The sequence below is a fragment of the Salvelinus alpinus genome, chromosome 13, assembly GCF_045679555.1.
Source record: "Salvelinus alpinus chromosome 13, SLU_Salpinus.1, whole genome shotgun sequence".
In the NCBI taxonomy this organism is placed as follows: domain Eukaryota; kingdom Metazoa; phylum Chordata; class Actinopteri; order Salmoniformes; family Salmonidae; genus Salvelinus; species Salvelinus alpinus.
In genome coordinates, this window is record NC_092098.1 from 45,576,535 (window position 1) to 45,599,074 (window position 22,540).

General features: G+C 42.6%; 1 protein-coding gene across 3 annotated transcripts; it reads left to right on the plus strand.

The window, feature by feature from the left end:
- Nucleotides 1-1,050: 1,050 nt before the first annotated feature.
- On the plus strand, nucleotides 1,051-21,795 carry LOC139537781 (NEDD4 family-interacting protein 1-like). Of its 3 annotated transcripts, none has more exons than XM_071339550.1 (7): nucleotides 1,051-1,321; nucleotides 7,861-7,948; nucleotides 8,227-8,357; nucleotides 11,028-11,115; nucleotides 11,327-11,451; nucleotides 12,080-12,146; nucleotides 21,231-21,795. In XM_071339550.1, exons 1-7 carry the CDS (start codon nucleotides 1,313-1,315, stop codon nucleotides 21,332-21,334), a joined length of 612 nt encoding a protein of 203 aa, XP_071195651.1. In that variant the 5' UTR covers nucleotides 1,051-1,312; the 3' UTR covers nucleotides 21,335-21,795. The 3 variants fall into 3 exon arrangements, with proteins under 3 accessions (XP_071195651.1, XP_071195650.1, XP_071195649.1); XM_071339549.1 differs by lacking the exon at nucleotides 1,051-1,321 and adding an exon at nucleotides 1,767-2,044; XM_071339548.1 differs by lacking the exon at nucleotides 1,051-1,321 and adding an exon at nucleotides 7,517-7,655.
- Nucleotides 21,796-22,540: the final 745 nt, after the last annotated feature.

The following is a 22,540-nucleotide window of genomic DNA, read 5'->3' on the forward strand; positions in this document are numbered from 1 at the left end:
TTTCCGAAACCAAGTGTAGATGTGGACATGATTGAAGGCAGGAGAGAATGGGGTGAGGACGTGAGACGGTGTGTGGAAAGATAATCGGTTTTATTTGTTTTTAAGGACATATACAGATGGTTCAAAGTCAGTGGTAGGCTTGGGTCAGGGGTGTATATCCCCGATTTCAATATTAGAGTATGTAAGCAGGTTAACTGATTATGTGTCAGTGTATGCGGCCAAGTTGATGCCAATAGGTTTGAGATGGGTGGAGGAGGTGAAACCACTCAGAGTCTGTTAATGGGATTGGAGAGGATAGGAGTGGTGGTAAGCGTGTACTGGGTCCCTGTCCATGTGGGTGTGGAGGGTAATGAGAAGGCCGATTTGGTGACTAATGCTGCGTTTAGACGAGGGACGCTAAAAACGTCATACCTGTCAGCATAGTGGGATGAGAAATCAAGAAAGAGAGTGACAGCAAAAGAAAGCAATCGCGACGGTATGTGTTGCTATGGTGATTTCAGTAAACAATCCGTGCAAATCAACATCTGAAAGAAAACAACTCGACAGCAGACCAGACGGCAAAAGTTGAAATATTTGAACTTCGGCGGCAAGTCCTGTCTAGTGGCAGCTGACAGCATTCACCGCCAGCTTCAATGGCATTTACCGTTGTGCTCTCATTGAAAACAATGACACCCGGTTTGCTGCTTATCATCTACCTCGTACCATGTAAACGCAGCATAAGCACAGATAGAACAATGAGACAGATATTTCACCGGATGTATAAATGTGAGCATCCGGTTGGCGTTTCCACTCACTACCAAACATGTGGGCCGGTAGTGGGAGAAGATGGAACGAGGTGGATATTGGCTGACATTCTGCTAATTCAAATAAAATTTGCGTTGTTTAATAGGCGTTCCCCAACGGAAATTTGCAAATGAATGCGCTAATAGGATCTCGCAAGCTCCTGCTTGGCTCTGCCAACCCCATTGCTTGTGTTGCCCACTATGGCTCATTTGTTCCCGTTTGAAACGACAGGTTGAGGTGTATCTTGGTTTAGATATAACAATCTTCGGCATAAGTGTGCTGTGAGGAGAGGGTGTAGATTTTCAGGTCCCGCTGGACCGCAGGGAAGTCAAATCCTTGAACCGGGCAAAAGGGCTCAATCTTTGGCAAAGGGAGTGGGATGCTAGTAAGGGGAGACAATTTTATCGTGCGCACCAGTCAGTAAAGGAAGAGGTGGGGAGTATGGGATGTAGGAGAGAGGAAGTTGTGTGGAGTAGACTACAGTTTGGGAACACAGGTTTGAATGCAACATTGTGGATTATAAGGAGACATGAAACAGGTCTGTGTAATGAGTGTTTAGTGGAGGAAACGGTGGTGCATGTTTTCTTGTTTTGCACGCTTTGTACAAAATAATAAAATGCAGTACTACAGGATATTTCTTAACGTAGCTCTTTATTAGCTAGCTATAACTTGCATGTTCACGTATCTCCAACCATGATCAACTGCCCATGACCTAACCATCTGGGTGGTCTTAACCAATCATAGCACAGTATGATACGGCGGTAAAATGCATCCAATTATAATTCAGTATGTTTACACATGAATATTACACGTGTTGATATTTTGTGAACTGTATGAAGAAGATATGGAGAGATTATGTGAAAGGGTTGGAGTTTGGGTGGTGTAATGGGGGGAGGGAAGTGGTGTCTAGGGCTCTGTTTCACTTTCTAATAGGAACAGGATTAATGAAGATAAGGTAATGTAGGTAGGCCGTGATTGGCCTTACACTCCAGTAGGTGGCGGTGTATGCACCTCAAAAGTTGGATGCGATCTGCCAGCCCAACCCCAAAGAAGAAGAACAAGACGAAGAAGAAGAAACAACGAGGGGAGGGACCTGAGCAGAGACAGTGTCCGGAGGAAAGAGTTTACATTACGGTTATAGCTATCATTTCTGTATTGAATAACGTTACATTGGCGATGATCTAATTGATTTATTGTTAAAATACAAGGATTTGCCTCTGTTCATATCAGGATGTCTGAGCCAAGCGCTAGATATCAGCAGGTGAGTAAAAGGTTTGTCGTGTCTTTGAGTTAACGTTGGTAATCATTCGCTAACAGCTAGCAAACGTTAGTTAGAGGTTTGCAAGAAACACTGGTGATGGGTTGGCTCTACCTAGGCCTCGTTGTTTTGAATGACACCATGATTGAAACGTCAGTTAACAAATTCATATTAAAACGTCGTGATGCTTTGTAGCTACATTAACATGTTAGTCATTGTTTTGTTGGTTAGCAATGCATTTTTGCTAACTTGGTCAACTTTCGTAATGGTAATGTTTTGATAGTGTAACTAACGTTAGCTAATAATGCTAGCTAACAAGCTACACTACATTTTATTTGATATTTTTTACATTTACTCCCGTTTCTCCCCAATTTCGTGATATCCAATTGGTAGTAGTTAGTCTAGTCCCATCGCTGCAACTCCCGTACGGAGAGCCTTGCGTCCTTGAAGCCGCACTGCTTCTTGACACACTGCTCGCATAACCCGGAAGCCAGCCACACCTATGTGTCGGAGGAAACACCATACAACAGTCGACCGAAGTCAGCGTGCATGCGTCCAGCCCGCCACAAGGAGTGGCTAGAGCGTGATGGGACAAGGACATCCTGGCCGGCCCAACCCGGACGACACTGGGCCGATTGTGCGCCGCCTCATGGGTCTCTCGGTCACAGCTGGCTTCAACACAGCCTAGGTTTGAACCCAGGTCTGTAGCGACGCCTTTAGCGCTGCGAGGCAGCTGCCCCGCTCAAAATGACCAAAAGTATGTGGAAAACTAATCATCGAACATCTCATTCTAAAGTCATGGGCATTAATATGGAGTTGGTCCCACCTTTGTTGCTATAACAGCTTCCACTCTTCTGGGAAGGCTTTCCACTATATGTTGGAACATTACTGCAGGCCTTGATGTTAGGTGATTAGGCCTGTTTCGCAGTCGGTGCTCCAATTCATCCCAAAGGTGTAAGATGGGGTTGAGGTCAGGGCTCTGTGCAGGCCAGTCAAGTTCTTCCACACTGATCTCGACAAACTATTTCTCTATGGACCTTGCTTTGTGCACAGGTGCATTGTCATGCTGAAACAGGAAAGGGCTGTCCCAAAACTTGCCATAAAGTTTGAAGCACAGAATTGTCTAGAATGTAATTGTATGCTGTAGTGTTAAGATTTCCCTTCACTGGAACTAAGGGGCCTAGCCCCAGACCATTATTCCTCCTCCACCAAACTGTACATTTGGCATTATGCATTAGGGCAGGTAGCGTTCTCCTGGCGTACGCCAAACTCAGATTTGTCAGTCTGACTGCCAGATGTTGAAGCGTGATTCATCACTCCAGAGAACACACCTGCTGGACCCTTTATGGAGAACAACATAGGACATTGGGTTGAGTCTTGCGATGCTAACAGATCGGCAACGGCCCTTCTGAATCGTGCCCAGATCATTGCCACTACTGTGGGATATATCCTCCAGTCTGAAGGAAGAGGACCTCCTCTGGAGAGAGGGCCTGCTGCCTGATTCTCCACCCCTGGCAGGTGTATTGCTCTGAAGAATGTGAGGTGTCTGTTTGCCCAAAGCAGTAGTTACCTGGTGCAGTTGATGTGTGCAACCACCGGTTGTGTTCTCTGTCCCGTATCCGTACATGTTGTCCTCTCAGTACTGGGAGGAAGTGCCAGAGTGCAAAGTGAACCACCTGAGCTCCAGCACATCGATGTGAGCCTTTGTCCATGGTGCTGACCATACACCATGGACCCATGACTGAATTCCAGACTGCTCCCCATCCCTTTTGGAAGGCATCTGGTCAGTCACCCGGTTGTGAAATGCAGTTAGAAGAACTCCGCTGGGAATTTGAAGTGTTGGGTGCAACCATTGTATTTCTCTCCTCCAGCAATTCATTGAAATGGGCAGCTTTTTGTGTTTTTCAAAGATACCACTCTTTCTGGAGAGAGTGTTGCTCGCATGATTTGAGTGTCCGATGTCAAGCCCAGGAAGTGCACACACTGAGTGGGTACCAGAGAACTATTTTCCAAGTTCATTGTTAGTCCCAACTCAGAGGTGATGTGGGACCATGGATGTGTGTGCCAAGGCTTTGTGATCCTGCACATATTAGCCAATCGTCTAAGTAGTTCAGGACCCTGACTCCTGCTTGGCGATGGGGGGCTAGCGCTTCACTTATGCACTTGGTGAAAGGCTGAAGGGTAGAACTGAAGGGCTGAAGCAGTGCTGCCATGTGTCCTGTGTAGGATGCAATCAGATGCCCTGCATTGTTTGTTAGGCAGCTCTTTGTCTGAAAAGAGAGCGAAGCAGGCAGGACAAGTGAAGCAAATGATTTATCCACATGGGGGAAATGGCCAAAACCAAGTGCCTTGGAGCACGCCAAATCGGGATGATGTCTGTCTTTTAAAAAACTGAATTGATCAAACTTGGATGTGGATGCCATGGCAGTAGGTGCATGTTCCACGTTGAAGTTCCTGCTTGCCCTCTCAAATATTTCAGACAAATGTATTTTCTGGTCGACCGTCACTGCCAGACCGGCAGGCTTAGATGATACTAGAGCTGTGGTACATGACAGCATCATCATCATTAGTGTTCATAGTCTGTCATAAGAGTTGGAGGCTCTTTTGGACAGTACGTCAGTGTCATCCATTCAGCAACCACGCTCTCTTCAGATGTAGGGGTTTGGTACCGGCAGGGGAAGCCTGGCCAGGATGTGCTTAAGGGCAGACCTTAGACCGCTGCTTCCGAGTGGCGCAGCGGTGTAAGGCACTGCATCTCAGTGCAAGAGGCGTCACTACAGTCGCTGGTTCGGATCCAGGCTGTATCACATCCGGGCGTGATTGGGAGGCCCTTAGGGCAGCGCACAATTGGCCCAGCTTCGTCCGGGTTTGACCCGGGGTAGGCTGTCGTTGTAAATAAGCAGTTGTTCTTAACTGACTTCCCTAGTTAAATAAAGGTTGAATTTAATCTCATTGCACATCTGTTTGTCAATTTGTTCCCTGGCAAGGATGAGCTATGGTGTTTATTGAGCGGTGGATCACGAGGGGAGTGAGACCCATCATTAGACCTGGAGTGTTTGATTGGTGTGGTAGACTCATGATGCAAAGTGCGCAAGTCGAGATTTCAATGATCTTGGTTTGAATTTCTGACAGAGTGCATGAGCTGTCCGCTTGAGCATGTTCAGCTCCCAAGCAAAGAAGTGTGTGTGCTCATCTGAGGCTGGGAGTTGTTTTTCACACTGTTGACATGGGTGGAATGACATCCTGTGTACAGCACTGAATCAGTGTGGAAAGAACAGTTTTCACATAAGAGAAGTGTGTTCCAAGAAAAAGGTAACAAAGTAGCTTTTAGTCTCTGTATGCTTCGATTGCCTCGGCAGTGGCTTTAGATGCTTAGAAAGTAATACTATGTTGGCTCCGGCCCGTCGTGCTTCGGAGTCGAGACTCCCGCCTAAATATGTATCAAGGTCCCGACTCAACTCCCGCCTATATGAAGCCATCTGACTGGCACAGTTAAGAGTGGACTGTCAGTCTCAGTGTTGGTGGACTTGGTTAAGTGAGGACTAGTAGCCTACAGCACCGCTGAGCAGTGTGGTCACAGCAGAACTCCAAGTGAGGGAATGGTAATGCTAGATCAACGGGTTAGTGTGCGGGGACTGGCCCAACATGGCGGGTCAACAACCACCAACAACAACGGGTACAACAAACCACCTAGCTACGGTACCTGTGTGTGGCTAATTTAGCTAGCTACGAGCTAACTTTTGAGGTAGCTTCGAGTATATCCCGATAACTAGCTAGCTAGCGAACACACAAGGATGGAAATGCCTGACAAAAAGCAATACAAGTTAGCTAGTATGGGCCAGCACAATAATGACAGAGGGGGACTAGATTAGATAAAAATCAACAATTCCTAGAACTGGGAGGTGATGACTTGTGCTTGTGAACCCATTTAGTTCTGTGTTGTAGCTTGTGAGATAGTATTTGACTGTGTATGTGTGCTATGTTGGAGGGTATGTCTGGATGTCAATGCTCAATGTTTTTATGCAGTACAATGTTTTATTTGTATTTGTGTGGGGAAAATTAAATCCAACTTTAATAACAAAACAAACAAACATAAATCAACTACTCAGGGCTTGAAATTTAGGGCGTCCTAAAATGTTTAAACACCATTCTCAAACACGTACCTGATGCGAGCAGTTTTTATAATGCGACAGAGATGAATATACAGACTAATGGTAGAAACTTAGAGAATATCTGAAGATGCAACAATAGGATTTTGCGTTACTGACTTTGGACATTAGAAGAATGCTTTCAATGGCATATCAGGAAGTCTGCTTTTTTTCTATGGTCGGATTTTGGATGTAGTCTATTAAGAGCAAGATAAGATATGCCATGTAAAACGTCCAGGTTTCAAACAGTGCTATGGCTGGCTAGGCATCGCATATGTAATTATTTAGGTTATGAAAATTTAGAATATCATTCCAATGTTGGGCAAATAGGCCTATTAGAATGCACATTTGACTCTCCCAGCTCGTCGGTGGGCCCGCCAGCCCGGAGCGGATATTTCGCGTGCAGGGAGTTGCTGTGCCATTTGCATTGTCTGTATGGCTAGCTACTATGGTATTCTAGAGAATATGGTTGTATCTCCTGAACCGAATGCACAAAGCATTTCTGCCTCGCGCTGCAACACTGCCTGGCTGGGGACTGTGTGCACACTTGAAGAGCTGAGTGACAGATTCATTTTTAGAATTGCTGCGCACATGCATACAGTCTACAGAAGTGAGACTTTGTGCTTGTGTTCCTTGGCTATTTATATTGTTTTGTTCACAAGCTAGGTTGTTTTTCAATGTTTAGTTTTAACTGCTAGGGAAGAGAAGCACCCCGGATACTAGTCAGAGGCACAAACATGACTGGAGTCACATTACTACGGTAACCTCCAGCCCTTAAAGGGGCAGGTGAACATTTGTCTCATCTGTGATATTTTGATATAAAAGACTCATGTCACAAAAGAAATTAAACAATATACCACATGATGCTCAAAGTTTTTTTTAACAAATTAAGGTTATGAAATATACACCAATTATTTTCAAAGCCCTGCAAATGACCTAGTCCTAGCCCCATGTTGGCATATCAAAATAAAATAAATTGTATTTTAATTTAGGGAATGATCAAGTTCTGTTTGGGGCAGTTGAAATTGCACTCCGGGATGGTGACGAAAACAGTTAGTCGCGCCATACCTCTTTTTTATAGCGATTGTCACCTGGGTACTGTAAGTGCGTGGCGTGACTAAACTTCTTTGATATTATGCTTTTTAAATTATATCGCATGTAGGGGAAGGAGGTCCCATAGATCGTTCAGTGACCTGTTATGAAAATGAAAGAAATAACAACCAAAATAGCTAACTGTCTGCTTGCCATTTCGTTAAAGTAGGTGGTCATGTGAGTTCCTGTCAAAGCGTGAAGCTGAAACCTAGTGTGACCACTTCTTCTTCTTTTTATTCTACGAGAGGGAACGAAACAGCAAACGTCGACAGTGCACAGCCTCGTCTCTTCTGATTACAGAACATCGGCCTTCATTTTCTGTTAATTTCCTGATGATTCTACATGGTGAATCGCGACAGTTTGTCACCCAGCAGGTGATCTACTGAGAACGGCCGGCGTTCGTTATTTTGTGTTGTGTCCAGAAGTCTGCTATAATATGTACCTGCCTGACCTTTTAGCTTAGAGCCTGAATAAAACAAGAGCACTATCTCCAGGGCTTGAACTGATCTCTTCACTAGGTCATGTTGATGTTCTCTGTCAGCTAGGCGTAACCAGTTTATTGACTCTTCCCCTATTCAGCTGCCCAATGAAGAGGAGCCAGAGGAGGTTCTCCAGGTGGCAGCTGAAGCCCCACCCCCTTACAGCAGCATTGCAGCAGATAATGCAGGTAATAGTTCAATGCATACACAAATACTCACATCACAGTGGAGTGTTATGGTTTGGCCTGGGGGTCAATGTCTTTACCGTTGCCCCGAGAGGCATTGGATATTTACAGTCTAGAACTAAACTAGGACAAGTCAAGTATCTTTTTTATGACAGAGGAGATTTCCCTGCTAGCCTAGCATTACGTTTACTTATGGTGTTACAGCATTTAGCCTAACAAAAGGGGATATATGGTACTCAAGTGTAACACAGCAGCTTATTTCACTTATTTACCTCCCGTAGCTTATTTTGACTATAAAGAGGACGGGGGGTTCCCCAAGCCACCGTCATACAGCGTGGCCACAACTCTCCCTTCCTATGACGAGGCAGAGAGAACCAAGGCTGAAGTCCATGTTCCCTTGGTTGCTGAAAGGGTGAGTCTTCCAGCACTACAAACTCCACGTAACCATCCCTTGTGGTTTTGCTGGACTATTTTGTGTTCATCCAGGTTCTGTGTTGTTCCTCAGTGTTGTGGGTGTGGCAGAAAGGAATTCAGTCCCTGTCTATTGACGGTCAGAAAACTTCCTGAGTACATTTTCTACATTCTTTTTTTGACGGCGTGGCTGATCTTCCAAGTAACCAAACTTGCATCAGTTTTGTGTACAATTTACATTGAACTGGATGCAGGCTAGTTTCTGAAAGTGACTCCATGAACCCCATTGCATATAATATAAAAGTACGCCTGTTTAACCATGGGTGTGTGTAGGTATACAGTGCCTTCGGAAAGTATTCAGACTTTTTCCACATTTTGATACGTTACAGCCTTATTCTAAAATGGATTATGAAAAATATATATCCTCATCAATCTAAACATAATACCCCATAATGACAATGCAACAACAGGTTTTTAGAAATGTTTGCAAATGTATTAAAAATAAAAACACATCTTATTTACATAAGTATTCAGACCCTTTGCTATGAGACTCGAAATTGAGGTCAGGTGCATCCTGTTTCCATTGCTCAGATGTTTCAACAACTTGATCAACAACAAATTTACCTGTGGTAAATTCAATTGATTGGACATGATTTGGAAAGGCACACACCTGTCTATATAAGGTCCCACAGTTGACAGTGCATGTCAGAGCAAAAACCAAGCCATGAGGTCGAAGGAACTCTCTGTAGAGCTCCGGGACAGGATTGTGTCGAGGCACAGATCTAGGGAAGGGTACCAAAACATTCCTGCAGCATTGAAAGTCCCCAAGAACACAGTGGCCTCCATCATTCTTAAATGGAAGAAGTTTGGAACCACCAAGACTCCTTGAGCTGGCCTCCCGGCCAAACTGAGCAATCGGGGGAGAAGGTCCATGGTCAGGGAGGTGACCTAGAACACAATGATCTCTCTGACAGATCTCTAGAGTTCCTCTGTGGAGATGGTTGTCCTGATGGAAGGTTCTCCCATCTCCAAAGCAATCTACCAATCCGGCCTTTATGTTAGATTGGCAAGACGGAAGCCACTCCTCAGTAAAAGTCACATGAGAGCCTCCTTGGAGCTTTGCCAAAAGCCACCTAAAGACTCTCAGACCATGAGAAACAAGATTCTCTGGTCTGATGAAACCAAGATTGAACTCTTTGGACTGAATGCCAAGTGTCTCGTGAAGGAAACCTGGCACCATCCCTACGGTGATGCATGGTGGTGGCCGCATCATGCTGTGGGGATGTTTTTCAGCGGCAGGGACTGGGAGACCAGTCAGGATTGAGGCAAAGACAAACAGAGCAAAGTACAGAGAGCTCCCTGACAAATCTGCTCAGGACCTCAGACTAGGGTGAAGATTCACCTTCCAACAGGACAACGGCCCTAAGCACACAGCCAAGACAACGCAGGAGTGGCTTCGGGACAAGTCTCTGAATGTTCTTGAGTGGCCCAGCCAGAGCCCGGACTTGAACCAGATCGAGCATCTCTGGAGAGACCTGAAAATAGCTGTGCAGCAACGCTCCCCATCCAACCTGACAGAGCTTCAGAGGATCTGCAGAGAAGAAGGGGAGAAACTCCCCAATTACAGATGTGCCTAGATTGTATTGTCATATCCAAGAAGACTGTGCTGTAATTGCTGCCAAATATGCTTCAACAGAGTACTGAGTAAAGGGTCTGAATACTTATGTCAATGTGAGCTTTTTAAGGTTAGTATTTTTAATAAATTAGCAAAAATGTCAAACTGTTTTTGCTTTGTTATTTTGGGGTATTGTGTGTAGATGTAATCCATTTTAGATTAAGGCTGTAATGTGTGAAATGTCAAGGGGTCTGAATAATTTCCGAAGGCACTGTATACTGTACTCGGTACAGGTTGAGTCTGTTTTGAAACGGTGGGTCACGCATTGTGGGCAGGCACGCCCTAATAATCACTGTCGGACACGCCCTGAGAGCGATGGCTCGTCTATGCCCTCTAGTGGGAAATGTTTTTGCCTTACCACCTTACGTGTCGTCCATCTAAATGACTGGTCTGTTTTTTTTCCCCCCACACACTGCGTGCTATGTGTACAGCATGGAACGGCTGGAGACTTTTGATGTACTAACTGTACAGTAATGCTGTGGAATAGAATAGTACCGTGAGAAAAGGATGTGGCAGCCATTTGCAGAGACCCATCTGTCGGCCTGTAGTGCTGTATTTCCTGATAGGACATTAAATGTTGTTCTTTCAACTACATTGAATCCCGAGTGGTACAGCGGTCTAAGGCAGTGCTAGAGGCGTCACTACAGACCCTGGTTTAATCCTGGGCTGTAACACAACCGGCCGTGATCAGGAGTACCGTAGGGTGGCGCACAGTTGGCCCAGCGTTGTTAGGGTTTGGCCGGGGTAGGCCGTCGTTGTAAATAAGAATTTGTTCTTAATTGACTTGCCTAGTTTAAATAAAGGTAAATTAAAATGACAATTTGAATTGAAACATCTCCAGCTGAATAACTTGTACATCCACTACATTAGGGCGATGTAAAGAGAAGGACATGTGCGTAGAATAAATGTTTGCTGTCTTGGTTGATATAGTGCAATGAGGTTTCCATCATCCAAAATGACTTGACGATATTCTCCACCATTTCTTTATCTCTGCAGGATGATGACTTTGCAGCCAGGGACGACTTTGAGGATGCGGACCAGCTACAGATAGGCAACGATGGGATTTTCATGTTGACCTTTTTTAGTAAGTCACATCTTGAAGTTGAATCTTCTCCACCTTGGTGAAGACTGTGGTTAGTATAATACACCCAGCAAAATGACGAGGCGTGTTATGTATTTATTTGATGATAAAGTTATTGATGTGATCTAAGAATAGTATTTGTGTTAAGAAACAGCCCATCCTTGTCGACCATATGCACAGGTCTGTTTTAAAGCCCCTTCTCTCTCCTCTTCAGTGGCATTCCTCTTCAACTGGATCGGTTTCTTCCTGTCCTTCTGTCTGACCACCTCAGCAGCTGGCCGCTACGGAGCCATCTCTGGCTTTGGCCTGTCACTCATCAAGTGGATCCTCATCGTCCGGGTAACATATCACTAACATTTCAGTTTACCCATTCAACTATTGGGAGCATATTTACAGTAGCCTGACAACTCCCACTAAATGATTCCGCTGTTCTGTAGATTGCTACATTCTTTAGTCTGAGACTGCAATCATTTGAAGTCGTTTGTGGTGACGAGGGGCACGATTTGGATTGTCTCTAACTAATCCGAGCATCAAAGCCAATGACACATTTTCAGACCTCCGCTTTATCCACGTGACTATGGCCCAACCCATGGTGAAGGGTCAGGGAGGTACTCAGATCCAGACTCATTGCAGAGGAGAAACTAACGTCTGTGGGCGTGGCCAGGCAATATTTAGTGTGTGCCTATATATATTTATTTATTTTACACAAGATATCACTACCAACACCCTCAGAGCTTTAGTTTCAAGTTTTATTGTCTCATGCACAGGATACAGCGGGTGTAAAACAGTGCAGTGAAATGCTTAACTTGTGAGCTCTTTCCCAACAATCAAAGTTGGCATCTTGGTGTAGTGATCTGATGGCAAAGCACTTCAGTTTGGTGTAGGTTTCCCTCTTCCAGAGCCCAAGATCACGTCCATGTTTACTCTGACTGGTCCACTTATCTGTTAATGGTTGTTTTATCCCCAGTTCTCCACCTACTTCCCTGGGTACTTTGATGGGCAGTACTGGCTGTGGTGGGTGTTCCTGGTAATGGGTAGGTACAACCATTTCTCTGTAGTTTTCAATTGTAGTACTAGACAGGTAAATGCATTGGTGTAGAGGGGTCTTTTTATAAATTAGGGTACCAGTGAGGAATTCCTACACTGGACAACTTGTTACAGCTGTTCAGTCATTGATAATAATCTGCCAGTTTTATTTTTTTTAATTTACATTAATAAATAAATGGGGATCAGAGCTATTTTCAATAAAAATTCACGAGTTGATTTTAAAACCTATGTTGACAGATTTGTCAAATTGTTACATAAAACATTACATAAACCGTGCGTTTATGGCAATGTAAGTTATGTCATATATTAAGCAATAATCAGTTAACTGAATGAGATTTAACTGTCGGACAGTTTTATTTATATTTATTTTATTTTTTGTATAGAGATCTGAGAAATTCAGTGTAACTACGTAACATTTTGTGTCTCCTTATGTTACGGGGTGAAAACAGTTTTCATGGGCACATAATCATGTATGCATTACAAAATCAAATGCTTCTAACTGAAAGTCACCTTACTTTGATGCTTAAAAGCTAAATCGATACTGTCATTAACGTGGTTTTTCTATAATTATGCATAATACTTGTTGGATGCTCATTTGGTGTCCAGCTGATTAGTTACGTGGTGATACAGGAAGGAATTTTCCAAATGACAGTCAAGCGATGAACAGCTGTTGTGGAAGCACATGCGATGCAACAACAGCCCAAGTGCTGGGAAAAAGGTGCTTGTGAGGAACGTCCAGAATATTTTGGTGTCTCATTCGTTATGCCGGAGAAGACAGTTGTGCCTGGATCCACGTTGGATCTAACATCCCTAGAGAATTGATGTTGCTCTGTTGTCTGCTTGATTTACAGCAGGGTCTCGTTAGATTAAACAGAAAAGCAGCAAGTTAATATTTTTATGCCTCGGATTGGACGCTGAGTCTACTGTGCACAGTAGGATAGACTAGTACGCAACACCCAAACTCTATTCCTATGAATTATTCTGGATATAATGACAATGGGCTTATTCATGATATGATCTGGTAATGAAATAACAACATTTTGTTTTCCATGTTAGACCTGCAATTTTAAACCATACAAAGGTAGCCTATTTGGAGCTCAGAAATTCAATTACTGTAATAAGCCTACCTTTTTTTTTAAAATGACATTTCCTCAATTTGGTGCATAAAAAGTTATTGTAGCCAGTTTCTAAGTTCTCCTGGTCCCTCATACTTATTTGTTTTTGTGAGAGATGTGGCCACTTTCGTTTGTTTCCCGTCGATTGGAGGGTGTTGTGCTACTCTTGCAGTAAAACCATGTGGTTATTATGAGGACCACATCTGTTGGCATCCACTTGGTTTTCCATACAAATCCTTTCATTAAAAAATAAACATGGTTTTTGGTCACTCTCTCATTGTAAAAACTGCGTTAGTGAGTTTCAGATGGTGAGATTAATGCTACGGCTATTCATGGCTTTATGTGTGCCTGCGTTGGCCACACAGGCTACTATATTAGGCCCTATATGTACAATTATATCAATTATACAATTGTATAATGTTGAGGGCCTTAAATTACATTTTAGTGCTTGATAAAGTCTCTGAAAGTGCTTGAATGACTTGCCAATGTCTGTATGAACCCTGCTTAAAGGATGTATAATCCTAGACCTATGTTGGTGTATAGGTGGAGTTATGGGCCAATTTGCATATATTCACTTTATTCCTAAGTGCACATGGAACTGCATGAAAGTCCATTTTATTTGTTTCAAACCACATTGGCCCCATTTTTATTTATAGAAATAACCAGCGGTATCTATTAGGGTTGAATATTTTCTGGGTATTTTACAAATGTTCAATCCCGAGAATAAATCATTTTTCTCCTGGGTAACCCAGTATTTCCCGCTAAAACCGGAAGTGTCATTCAAAAGCATTAAATAATCATTAAAGCATATAAATAGGTATATGCCTGGATTTGATTAATTCAAGCCTGTAGCTACCTGAGCAATACATGAAATACATTTTAATAAGCCCAAATTATTGTAGTGTTATCCAATACATATATGATGTAGGCTACTGCACAACAGAAAAGCCCATATATGTAGCTTATATGTTCTCTTGGGTAAATAATTGAAACTAGCTTCAGTAGGCCAATCTTTTTGAGTGTGAACTGTATGACATTATATGGACTGGAACACATCGTTCAAACCATGATAAAGCAGGGAGAGAACATGCGATTCTCGGTCTGCACATGCGGCCTACAAAGTTACAAGTATAGGCTAGCGAATTTGATTTTAATTTTGAAATATAGTAGGGCCTATTTGTATAATTGGTAGGCTGACACGCACTACCATTCAAAAGTGGGGTCACTTAAATGTCCTTGTTTTTTAAAGAAAAATAACATTGATCAGAAATAGTGTAGACATTGTTGATGTTCTGAATGACTATTGTAGCTGGAAACAACTGATTTTTAACGGAATATCTACATAGGCGTACCGAGGCCCATTATCAGCACCCGTCACTCCTGTGTTCCAATGGCACGTTGTGTTAGTTAATCCAAGTTTGTCATTTTAAAAGGCTAATTGGTCATTAGAAAACCCTTTTGCAATTATGTTAGCACAGCTGAAAACTGTTGTCCTGATTTAAAGAAGCAATAAAACTGTCCACCTTTTAGACTAGTTGTATCTGGAGCATCAGCATTTGTGGGTTCGATTACAGGCTCAAAATGGCCAGAAACAAAGTATTCTCCTGAAACTCGTCAGTCTATTCTTGTTCTGAGAAATGAAGGCTCTTCCATGCGAGAAACTTCCAAGAAACAAGATCTCGTACAACGCTGTGTACTACTCCCTTCACAGAACAGTGCAAACTGGTTTTAACCAGAATATAAAGTGGGAGGCCCCGGTGCACAACTGAGCAGGAGGACAAGTAAATTAGTGTCTACTTTGAGAAACAAATGCCTCACAAGTCCTCGACTGGCAGCTTCATTAAATAGTACCCACAAAACACCAGTCTCAACGTCAACCGTGAAGAGGCGACTCCGGGATGACAGCTTTGCACACTCTTGGCATTCTCTCACCTGGAATGAATTTCAATTAACATGTGTGCCTTGTTAAAAGTCTACAGCTCAGCATTTAACACCATAATACCTTACCAAACTAGTCATCAAGCTCAAGACAAAGGGTCTCGACGCTGCCCGGTGCTACTGGGTACTGGACTTCCTGACGGGCCGCCCCCAGGTGGTGAGGGTAGGTAACAACATCTCCACCCCGCTGATCCTCAACACTGGGGCCCCACAAGGGTGCGTTCTGATCCCTCTCCTGTACTCCCTGTTCACCCACGACTGCGTGGCCATGCACGCTTTCAATTCAATCATCAAGTTTGCAGACGACACTACAGTGGTAGGCTTGATTACCAACAACGATGAGACGGCCTACAGGGAGGATGTGAGGGACCTCGGAGTGTGGTGTCAGGAAAATAACCTCACACTCAACGTCAACAAAACAAAGGAGATGATCGAGGACTTCAGGAAACAGCAGAGGGAGCACCCCCCTATCCACATCGACGGGACAGTAGTGGAGAGGGTAGTAAGTTTTAAGTTCCTCGGCGTACACATCACGGACAAACTGAATTGGTCCACCCACACAGACAGCGTGGTGAAGAAGGCGCAGCAGCGCCTCTTCAACCTCAGGAGACTGAAGAAATTAGTCTTGTCACCAAAAGCACTCCCAAACTTTTACAGATGCACAATCGAGAGCATCCTGTCGGGCTGTATCACCTGTATCAACTGCTCCGCCCACAACCGTAAGGCTCTCCAGAGGGTAGTGAGGTCTGCACAACGCATCACTGGGGGCAAACTACCTGCCCTCCAGGACACCTACACCACCCGATGTCCCAGGAAGGCCATAAAGATCATCAAGGACAACAACCACCCGAGCCACTGCCTGTTCACCCCGCTATCATCCAGAAGGCGAGGTCAGTACAGGTGCATCAAAGCAGGGACCGAGAGACTGAAAAACAGCTTATATCTCAAGGCCATCAGACTGTTAAACAGCCACCACTAACATTGAGTGGCTGCTGCCAACATACTGACTCAACTCCAGCCACTTTAATAATGGAAAAATGTATGCAACATTTTTTTTCACTAGCCACTTTAAACAATGCCACATAATGTTTACATACCCTACCATACTCATCTCATATGTATATACTGTACTCTACCATCTACTGCACCTTGCCTATGCCGTTCTGTACCATCACTCATTCATATATTTTTATGTACATATTCTTCATCCCTTTACACTTGTGTGTATAAGGTAGTTGTTGTGAAATTGTTAGGTTAGATTACTCGTTGGTTATTACTGCATTGTCGGAACTAGAAGCACAAGCATTTTGCTACACTCGCATTATCTGCTAACCATGTGTATGTGACAAATAAAATTTGATTTGAAGAGTTAATTTGTGGAATTTCTTTCCTTAACTTCTCTGCGCTACGGCAAATGCATAAATATTACTAAAAATATTTATCATGCAATCGTAAGTGAAATATACCAAAACACAGCTTAGCTTGTTGTTAATCCACCTATCGTGTCAGATTTTGAAAATGTACTTTACAGCGAAAGAAATGCAAGCTTTTGTGAGTGTAGCAATCAATGCTACAACAGCATAGCCCCAAATTAGCATGGTCACGAAAGTCAGAAAAGCAATAAAATGAATCGCTTACCTTTGATAATCTTCAGATGTTTCCACTCACGAGACTCCCAGTTACACAACAAATGTTCTTTTTGTTCGATAAATATTACTTTTATCACAAAAAAACGCCATTTGGGTTGCGCGTTATGCTGAGAACTACAGCCTTGTTCCGTTCGACAAATTCCAAAAAGTATCCGTAATGGTCGTAGAAACATGTCAAATGTTTTTTATAATCAAACCTCAGGTTGTTTTTAACGAACATAATCGATAATATTTCAACCGGACCATAACCTATTCTTTAAGAGAGAAAAGGAAAATGGGGAGCGCCTCTCTCGCGCGCAGGAACTATTCAGAGGACACCTGACCTCTTTTGAAACATCTCGCTCATTTTTCAAAATAAAAGCCTGAAACTGTCTAAAGCCTGGTCACAGCCTGAGGAAGCCATTGGAAAAGGAATCTGGTTGATACCCCTTTAAATGGAGGATAGACGGTCCAGGAAACACAGATTTTTAAAAATATTTTCTCAGGTTTTTGTCTGCAGAATACGTTTTGTTATACTCACAGACAATATTTTTACAGTTTTGGAAACTTTGGAGTGTTTTCTATCCTAATCTGTAAATTATATGCATATTCTATGATCTGGGCCAGAGAAAATGTCCGTTTACCTTGGGAACGATATTTTAAGAAAATAAAAAAAGTCTGACCCCTAGCGTCAAGAGGTTAATGGATTTGAGCCAATCAGCTGTTGTGACAAGGTAGGGGTGGTGTACAGAAGATGGCCCTATTTGGTAAAAGACCAAGTCCATATTAAGGCAAGATCAGCTCAAATAAGCAAAGAGAAATGACAGTCCATTACTTTAGCTTCTTGCGGATTAGTGGGACGCTAGCGTCCGGTGAAATTAGAGCGCCAAATTAAAATTAAATGACTATAAATATTAAACTTTCATGAAATCACAAGTGCAATACATCAAAATAAAGCTTAACTTGTTGTTAATCCAGCCGCTGTGTCAGATTTCAAAAAGGCTTTACGGCGAAAGCAAACCATGCGATTATCTGAGGACAGCGCCCAGCACACAAATGCATAAATCATTTTCAACCAGGTAGGTGCGACACGAATGTCAGAAATAGCGATATAATATATGCCTTACCTTTGAAGATCTTCTCCTGTTGGCACTCCAAAAGGTCCCAGTTACATTACAAATGGTCCTTTTGTTTGATAAATTCCTTCTTTATATCCATAACTCAGTTTAGCTGGCGCGCTTCAGTCAATAATCCACTCGGTTTCCCTCCTTCAAAATGCATACAAAATGAATCCCAAACGTTACCAATAAACTTATCCAAACAAGTCAATCAACGTTCATAATCAAACCTTAGGTACCCTAATACGCAAATAAATGATACAATTTAAGACGGAGAATCATTATTGTCTTTACCGGAGAAAAATACCAAAGAACGCACTCTCATTCAAGCTTGGAAACACTACAGCCAAAATGGGAGCCACCTAGAAAAACTACAATTTCTGGCTCATTTTTCCAAAAACAAGCCTGAAACTCTTTTTAAAGACTGACATCCTAGGAAGCCCTAGGAACTGCAATTGGGCACGATTTCGCCCTATTATAAGTGCCAGCCATTGAAATCAGTGGTAGGATGAATTTTTTTTCTTTTTTGGGATGGTTTGTCCTCGGGGTTTCGCCTGCCATTTCAGTTCTGTTATACTCGCAGACATTATTTTAAGAGTTTTAGAAACTTTAGTGTTTTGTATCCAAATCGACCAATTATATGCATATCCTAGCTTCTGGGCCTGAGTAGAATGCAGTTTACTTTAGGTACACTTTTCATCCGGATGTCAAAATACCGCCCCCTATCCCAAAGAAGTTAAGACATGAAGGTCAGTCATTCCGAAATATGTCATGAACTTTGAAAGTTTCTTCAAGTGCAGTTGCAAAAACCATCAAGCGCTATAATGAAACTGGCTCTCATGAGGACTGCCACAGGAAATGAAGACCCAGAGTTACCTCTGCTGCAGAGGATCAGTTCATTAGAGTTACCAGCCTCAGATAATGGCAGCCCAAATAAATACTTCAGAGTACTTCAAGTAACAGACACATCTCAACATCAACTGTTTAGAGGAGACTGTGTTTCAGGCCTTCATGGTCAAATTGCTGCAAATAAACCACTACTAAAAGACACCAATAATAAGAGACTTGCTTGGGCCAAGAAACACAATCAATGGACATTAGACTGGTGGAAATCTGTCGTTTTGGTCTGATTTGTCCAAATTTGAGATTTTTGTTTCCAACTGCCGTGTCTTTGAGACAGAGCAGGTGAATGGGTGATCTCCGCATGTGTGGTTCCCACCATGAAGCATGGAGGTGGTGGTGTGGGGGTGCATTGCTGTTGACACTTGTGATTTATTTAGAATTCAATGCACACTTAACCAGCATGGCTACCACAGCATTCTGCAGAGATACGCCATCCCATCTGGTTTGCCCTTAGTCCCACTATCATTTGATTTTCAACAGGACAATGACCCAACACACCTCCCGAGTGGCGCAGCAATCTATGGCACTGCATCTCAGTGCTTGAGGCGTGACTAGACACAGCCTGGATTCGAACCAGGGTTTCACAACTGGCCGTGATTGGGAGTCCCATAGGGCGGAGCACAATTGGCCCAGCGTCGTCCGGGTTTGGCTGGTGTAGGCCGTCATTGTAAATAAGAATTTGTTTTTAACTGACTTGCCTAGTTAAATAAAAACGTTTTTTTGACAAAGAATGAGAGTGATGGAGTGCTACATCAGATGACCTGGCCTCCACAATCACCTGACTTCAATGCAATTTAAATGGTTTGGGACGAGTTGGACAGCAGAGTGAAGGAAATGCAGCCAACAAGTGCTCAGCATATGTGGAAACTCCAAGACTGTTGGAAAAGCATTCCAGGTGAAGCTGGTTGAGATAATGCCAAGTGTGCAATTCTCTCAAGGCAAGGAGTGGCTACTTTGAAGAATGTGTATATATTTATCTTAATATTTCCCCTAATGTTATTAGCCTAGTAGGCTCTTTCTCTCCTATTGTTTAATTTCTTCCTCGCTTTCAACAGTTAAATTAAATATGTTTTGTCCTTCGTCATTCTAATGACATCCTTGATTATTATAGGACTACATTTACATTTAAGTCATTTAGCAGATGCTCTTATCCAGAGCGACTTACAAATTGGTGCATTCACCTTATGATATCCAGTGGAACAACCACTTTACAATAGTGCATCTAACTCTTTTAAGGGGGGGGGGGGGGTTAGAAGGATTACTTTATCCTATCCTAGATATTCCTTACTAGAATCGGATGCAGAAGGATGCAGAAGGATTTCACTTCTCTTGACGAAGATAATTGAATAGTTATGGGTCTGAATAAATAACTGCTATAGCCTACTGCCATCGTGCGTTTGCTCTTTCAAACTACCCGTGATTTCTATTGGTTGCTGTATTTAACTTTCAGCATACGAACTTGCTTACCTCTTTGAATAGTCTATTGGTATAAAAAATGTCCAGCAAGCTATTCTAGTCTAGCTTTTCCTGCATGGGACTCCAAGAGCTAAGGAGTGTTTTTTTAATGAGGCTAGTGGAGCACAGGTGCTTGTGTATTGCACAAGAGACAGAGGCTATAAGTTAGAAGCGTATTATTCATAAGCCATCATTAATGACAAAAATAAGGCTAATACTGCATTAAATGTATTACCTGAAAGAGGTAGGCCAGAACATATAGGGCTATATATCACTCTAGAACTGGATTATATATTTTGGATGCAATGAGAGAGCGAGAGAGATTTAAAGCAATGATATTTGAGTCATAGGCTGTTTTTAAAACTCTGCAGCTGCAATAAATAACAAGAATCTTTACATTAAAAAAAGTAAGGTGGAGATGGGTAAATTAGACGCACATTCAATCTTTATATTATAGACTATGCTGCTGCAAATGTAGGCCTATCTGTCACAAGAAAAACAGTTACCATGATGAGATAAGATCTGCATGCATTTGTGAACTGCGCTCCAATCTGAGATGGGTCTGTGCCCATCCTGAGTGTTGATGATTCATCATGCAGAGGCTGTGGAGAAGACAGATTTAGACATCTCATATAATTTAACAGTTCCAGTTCACGCCATGCTGTTCATATAAATAATTTTTTATAATTTACCGTTTTTTTTTGCAGTTATTTTTCCCGGGAAAAAATAGTCGTTTTGGGAGGTAAATCTCGGTAACCGTGTTCCTGCCATTCAACTCTTATCTATTGAATGGACAGTATGCATGAAGATTTAACACTCACACTAACAAGAATGCCTTGTTTGATGCTGGGAGTTGAGTTGCTGCCCCAAAAAAACATTGTAGAAAAATGACTCCTGTGTTCTCTGTCTTCCAGGATTCCTGCTCTTCCTCAGAGGATTCATCAACTACGCCAAGATACGCAAAATGGCTGACTCGTTTTCTACTCTCCCGCGAACCAGAGTCCTTTTCATCTACTGAAAGTGGAAATCTGACTTCTATAGAGAAGTTTGCTCTGGCTTCTAAACTCCATCCCGGGAGGCTGAGAAATGTTTTGCTGCCGTTGAATCGGACGATACACTTTCGGTCTCTTGATGTAAACTGGTGGATGTTGACAATTCTGTAACTATTCAATCATTAGTGGTTTGTCAAGTGCTATTTGCAATCAAGTCTGTGATGTATAAATAATGCCTTACATATTATTATCAGTTTGTAGCAATGGTTATGTACTGTGCCCCTTTTAGCCAATAGGGGGCAGTCTTGTCTTTTTCTGTCCTCTTTCAAAGTGTTTGATATGGAGACTACTCAGCTGTATGCTGAACCTGTGACAGTACCATTGAGTTTTGTCTGTGGATCGGAGCATTGAGTCAAATTTATCAAAAGCAGTGCTTTTTTCTTGATGTGTATATGATAATGAAATTAAAGTCTGTCTTAAGATGTTACCTTCAATGTGTAGAAAACTGAATGATTTTGTATTCAAGCGTCATTTTCAGTCAATACAGTGATCGAGGTAGGCGTTGGAACCTTGTTGCTAGGGTTTGTCAGTGCATTTCAGACATTTAAGGAGTATCCAAGGAATTGATTTCACCTTTTTATTTAAGCAGGGAGTCCCCTTGAGACTAAGCTCTTCTTTCTTTTAAGGGAGGCCTGCACGACGACTAAAAATAGATTGAACTGTTCAGGTTTATGTACCAATCGTATTTGACACTCATCAATCCTTAACTTGCATTGACGATTTTGATTGGCACAGGTTTTTGTACACAACCCTTGTAAACCAGTATTCGGTTTGTTATCACCATAATTACCTATCTCTACAGTCTACTGCGTTTTGTTTTTTAACAATCGTTCTGGGGTATTTAATGTATTTCTGTATTACTGCGGGTATGAGGGAGGTGGGGAGGTAGGTTGAGATGGATGTTGGGGTAGTAGAGTACACATCTGCAGTGAATAGTTCCCTCCATGTTTGGGATTGGTCAGTGAATCTGGTGTAATACACATGAAGATATAGGTGCTGGGTGGTTCCTTAATGTATCATATGATCAATTGAGTTACCTGGTGTTTTCACTACCCAAAGGACAGTGGGAGGGAGACGCTGATGTGTTTATGCCCTGATTTCTTAATTTGGCTGTACGTAGAGTGAAAGAGCCTTCACCAAATAAATGTTTGATGGTTTGAAGTGCACTTTTC

Excerpts from the sequence above, each read along its gene's own strand:
- LOC139537781 (XM_071339548.1), top strand. The coding sequence starts at position 7,614 with ATGATTCTACATGGTGAATCGCGACAGTTTGTCACCCAGCAG. Across the intron at positions 7,656-7,860 it reads GACAGTTTGTCACCCAGCAG|CTGCCCAATGAAGAGGAGCC; the intron begins GTGATCTACTGA and ends TCCCCTATTCAG. Across the intron at positions 11,452-12,079 it reads AGTGGATCCTCATCGTCCGG|TTCTCCACCTACTTCCCTGG; the intron begins GTAACATATCAC and ends TTTTATCCCCAG.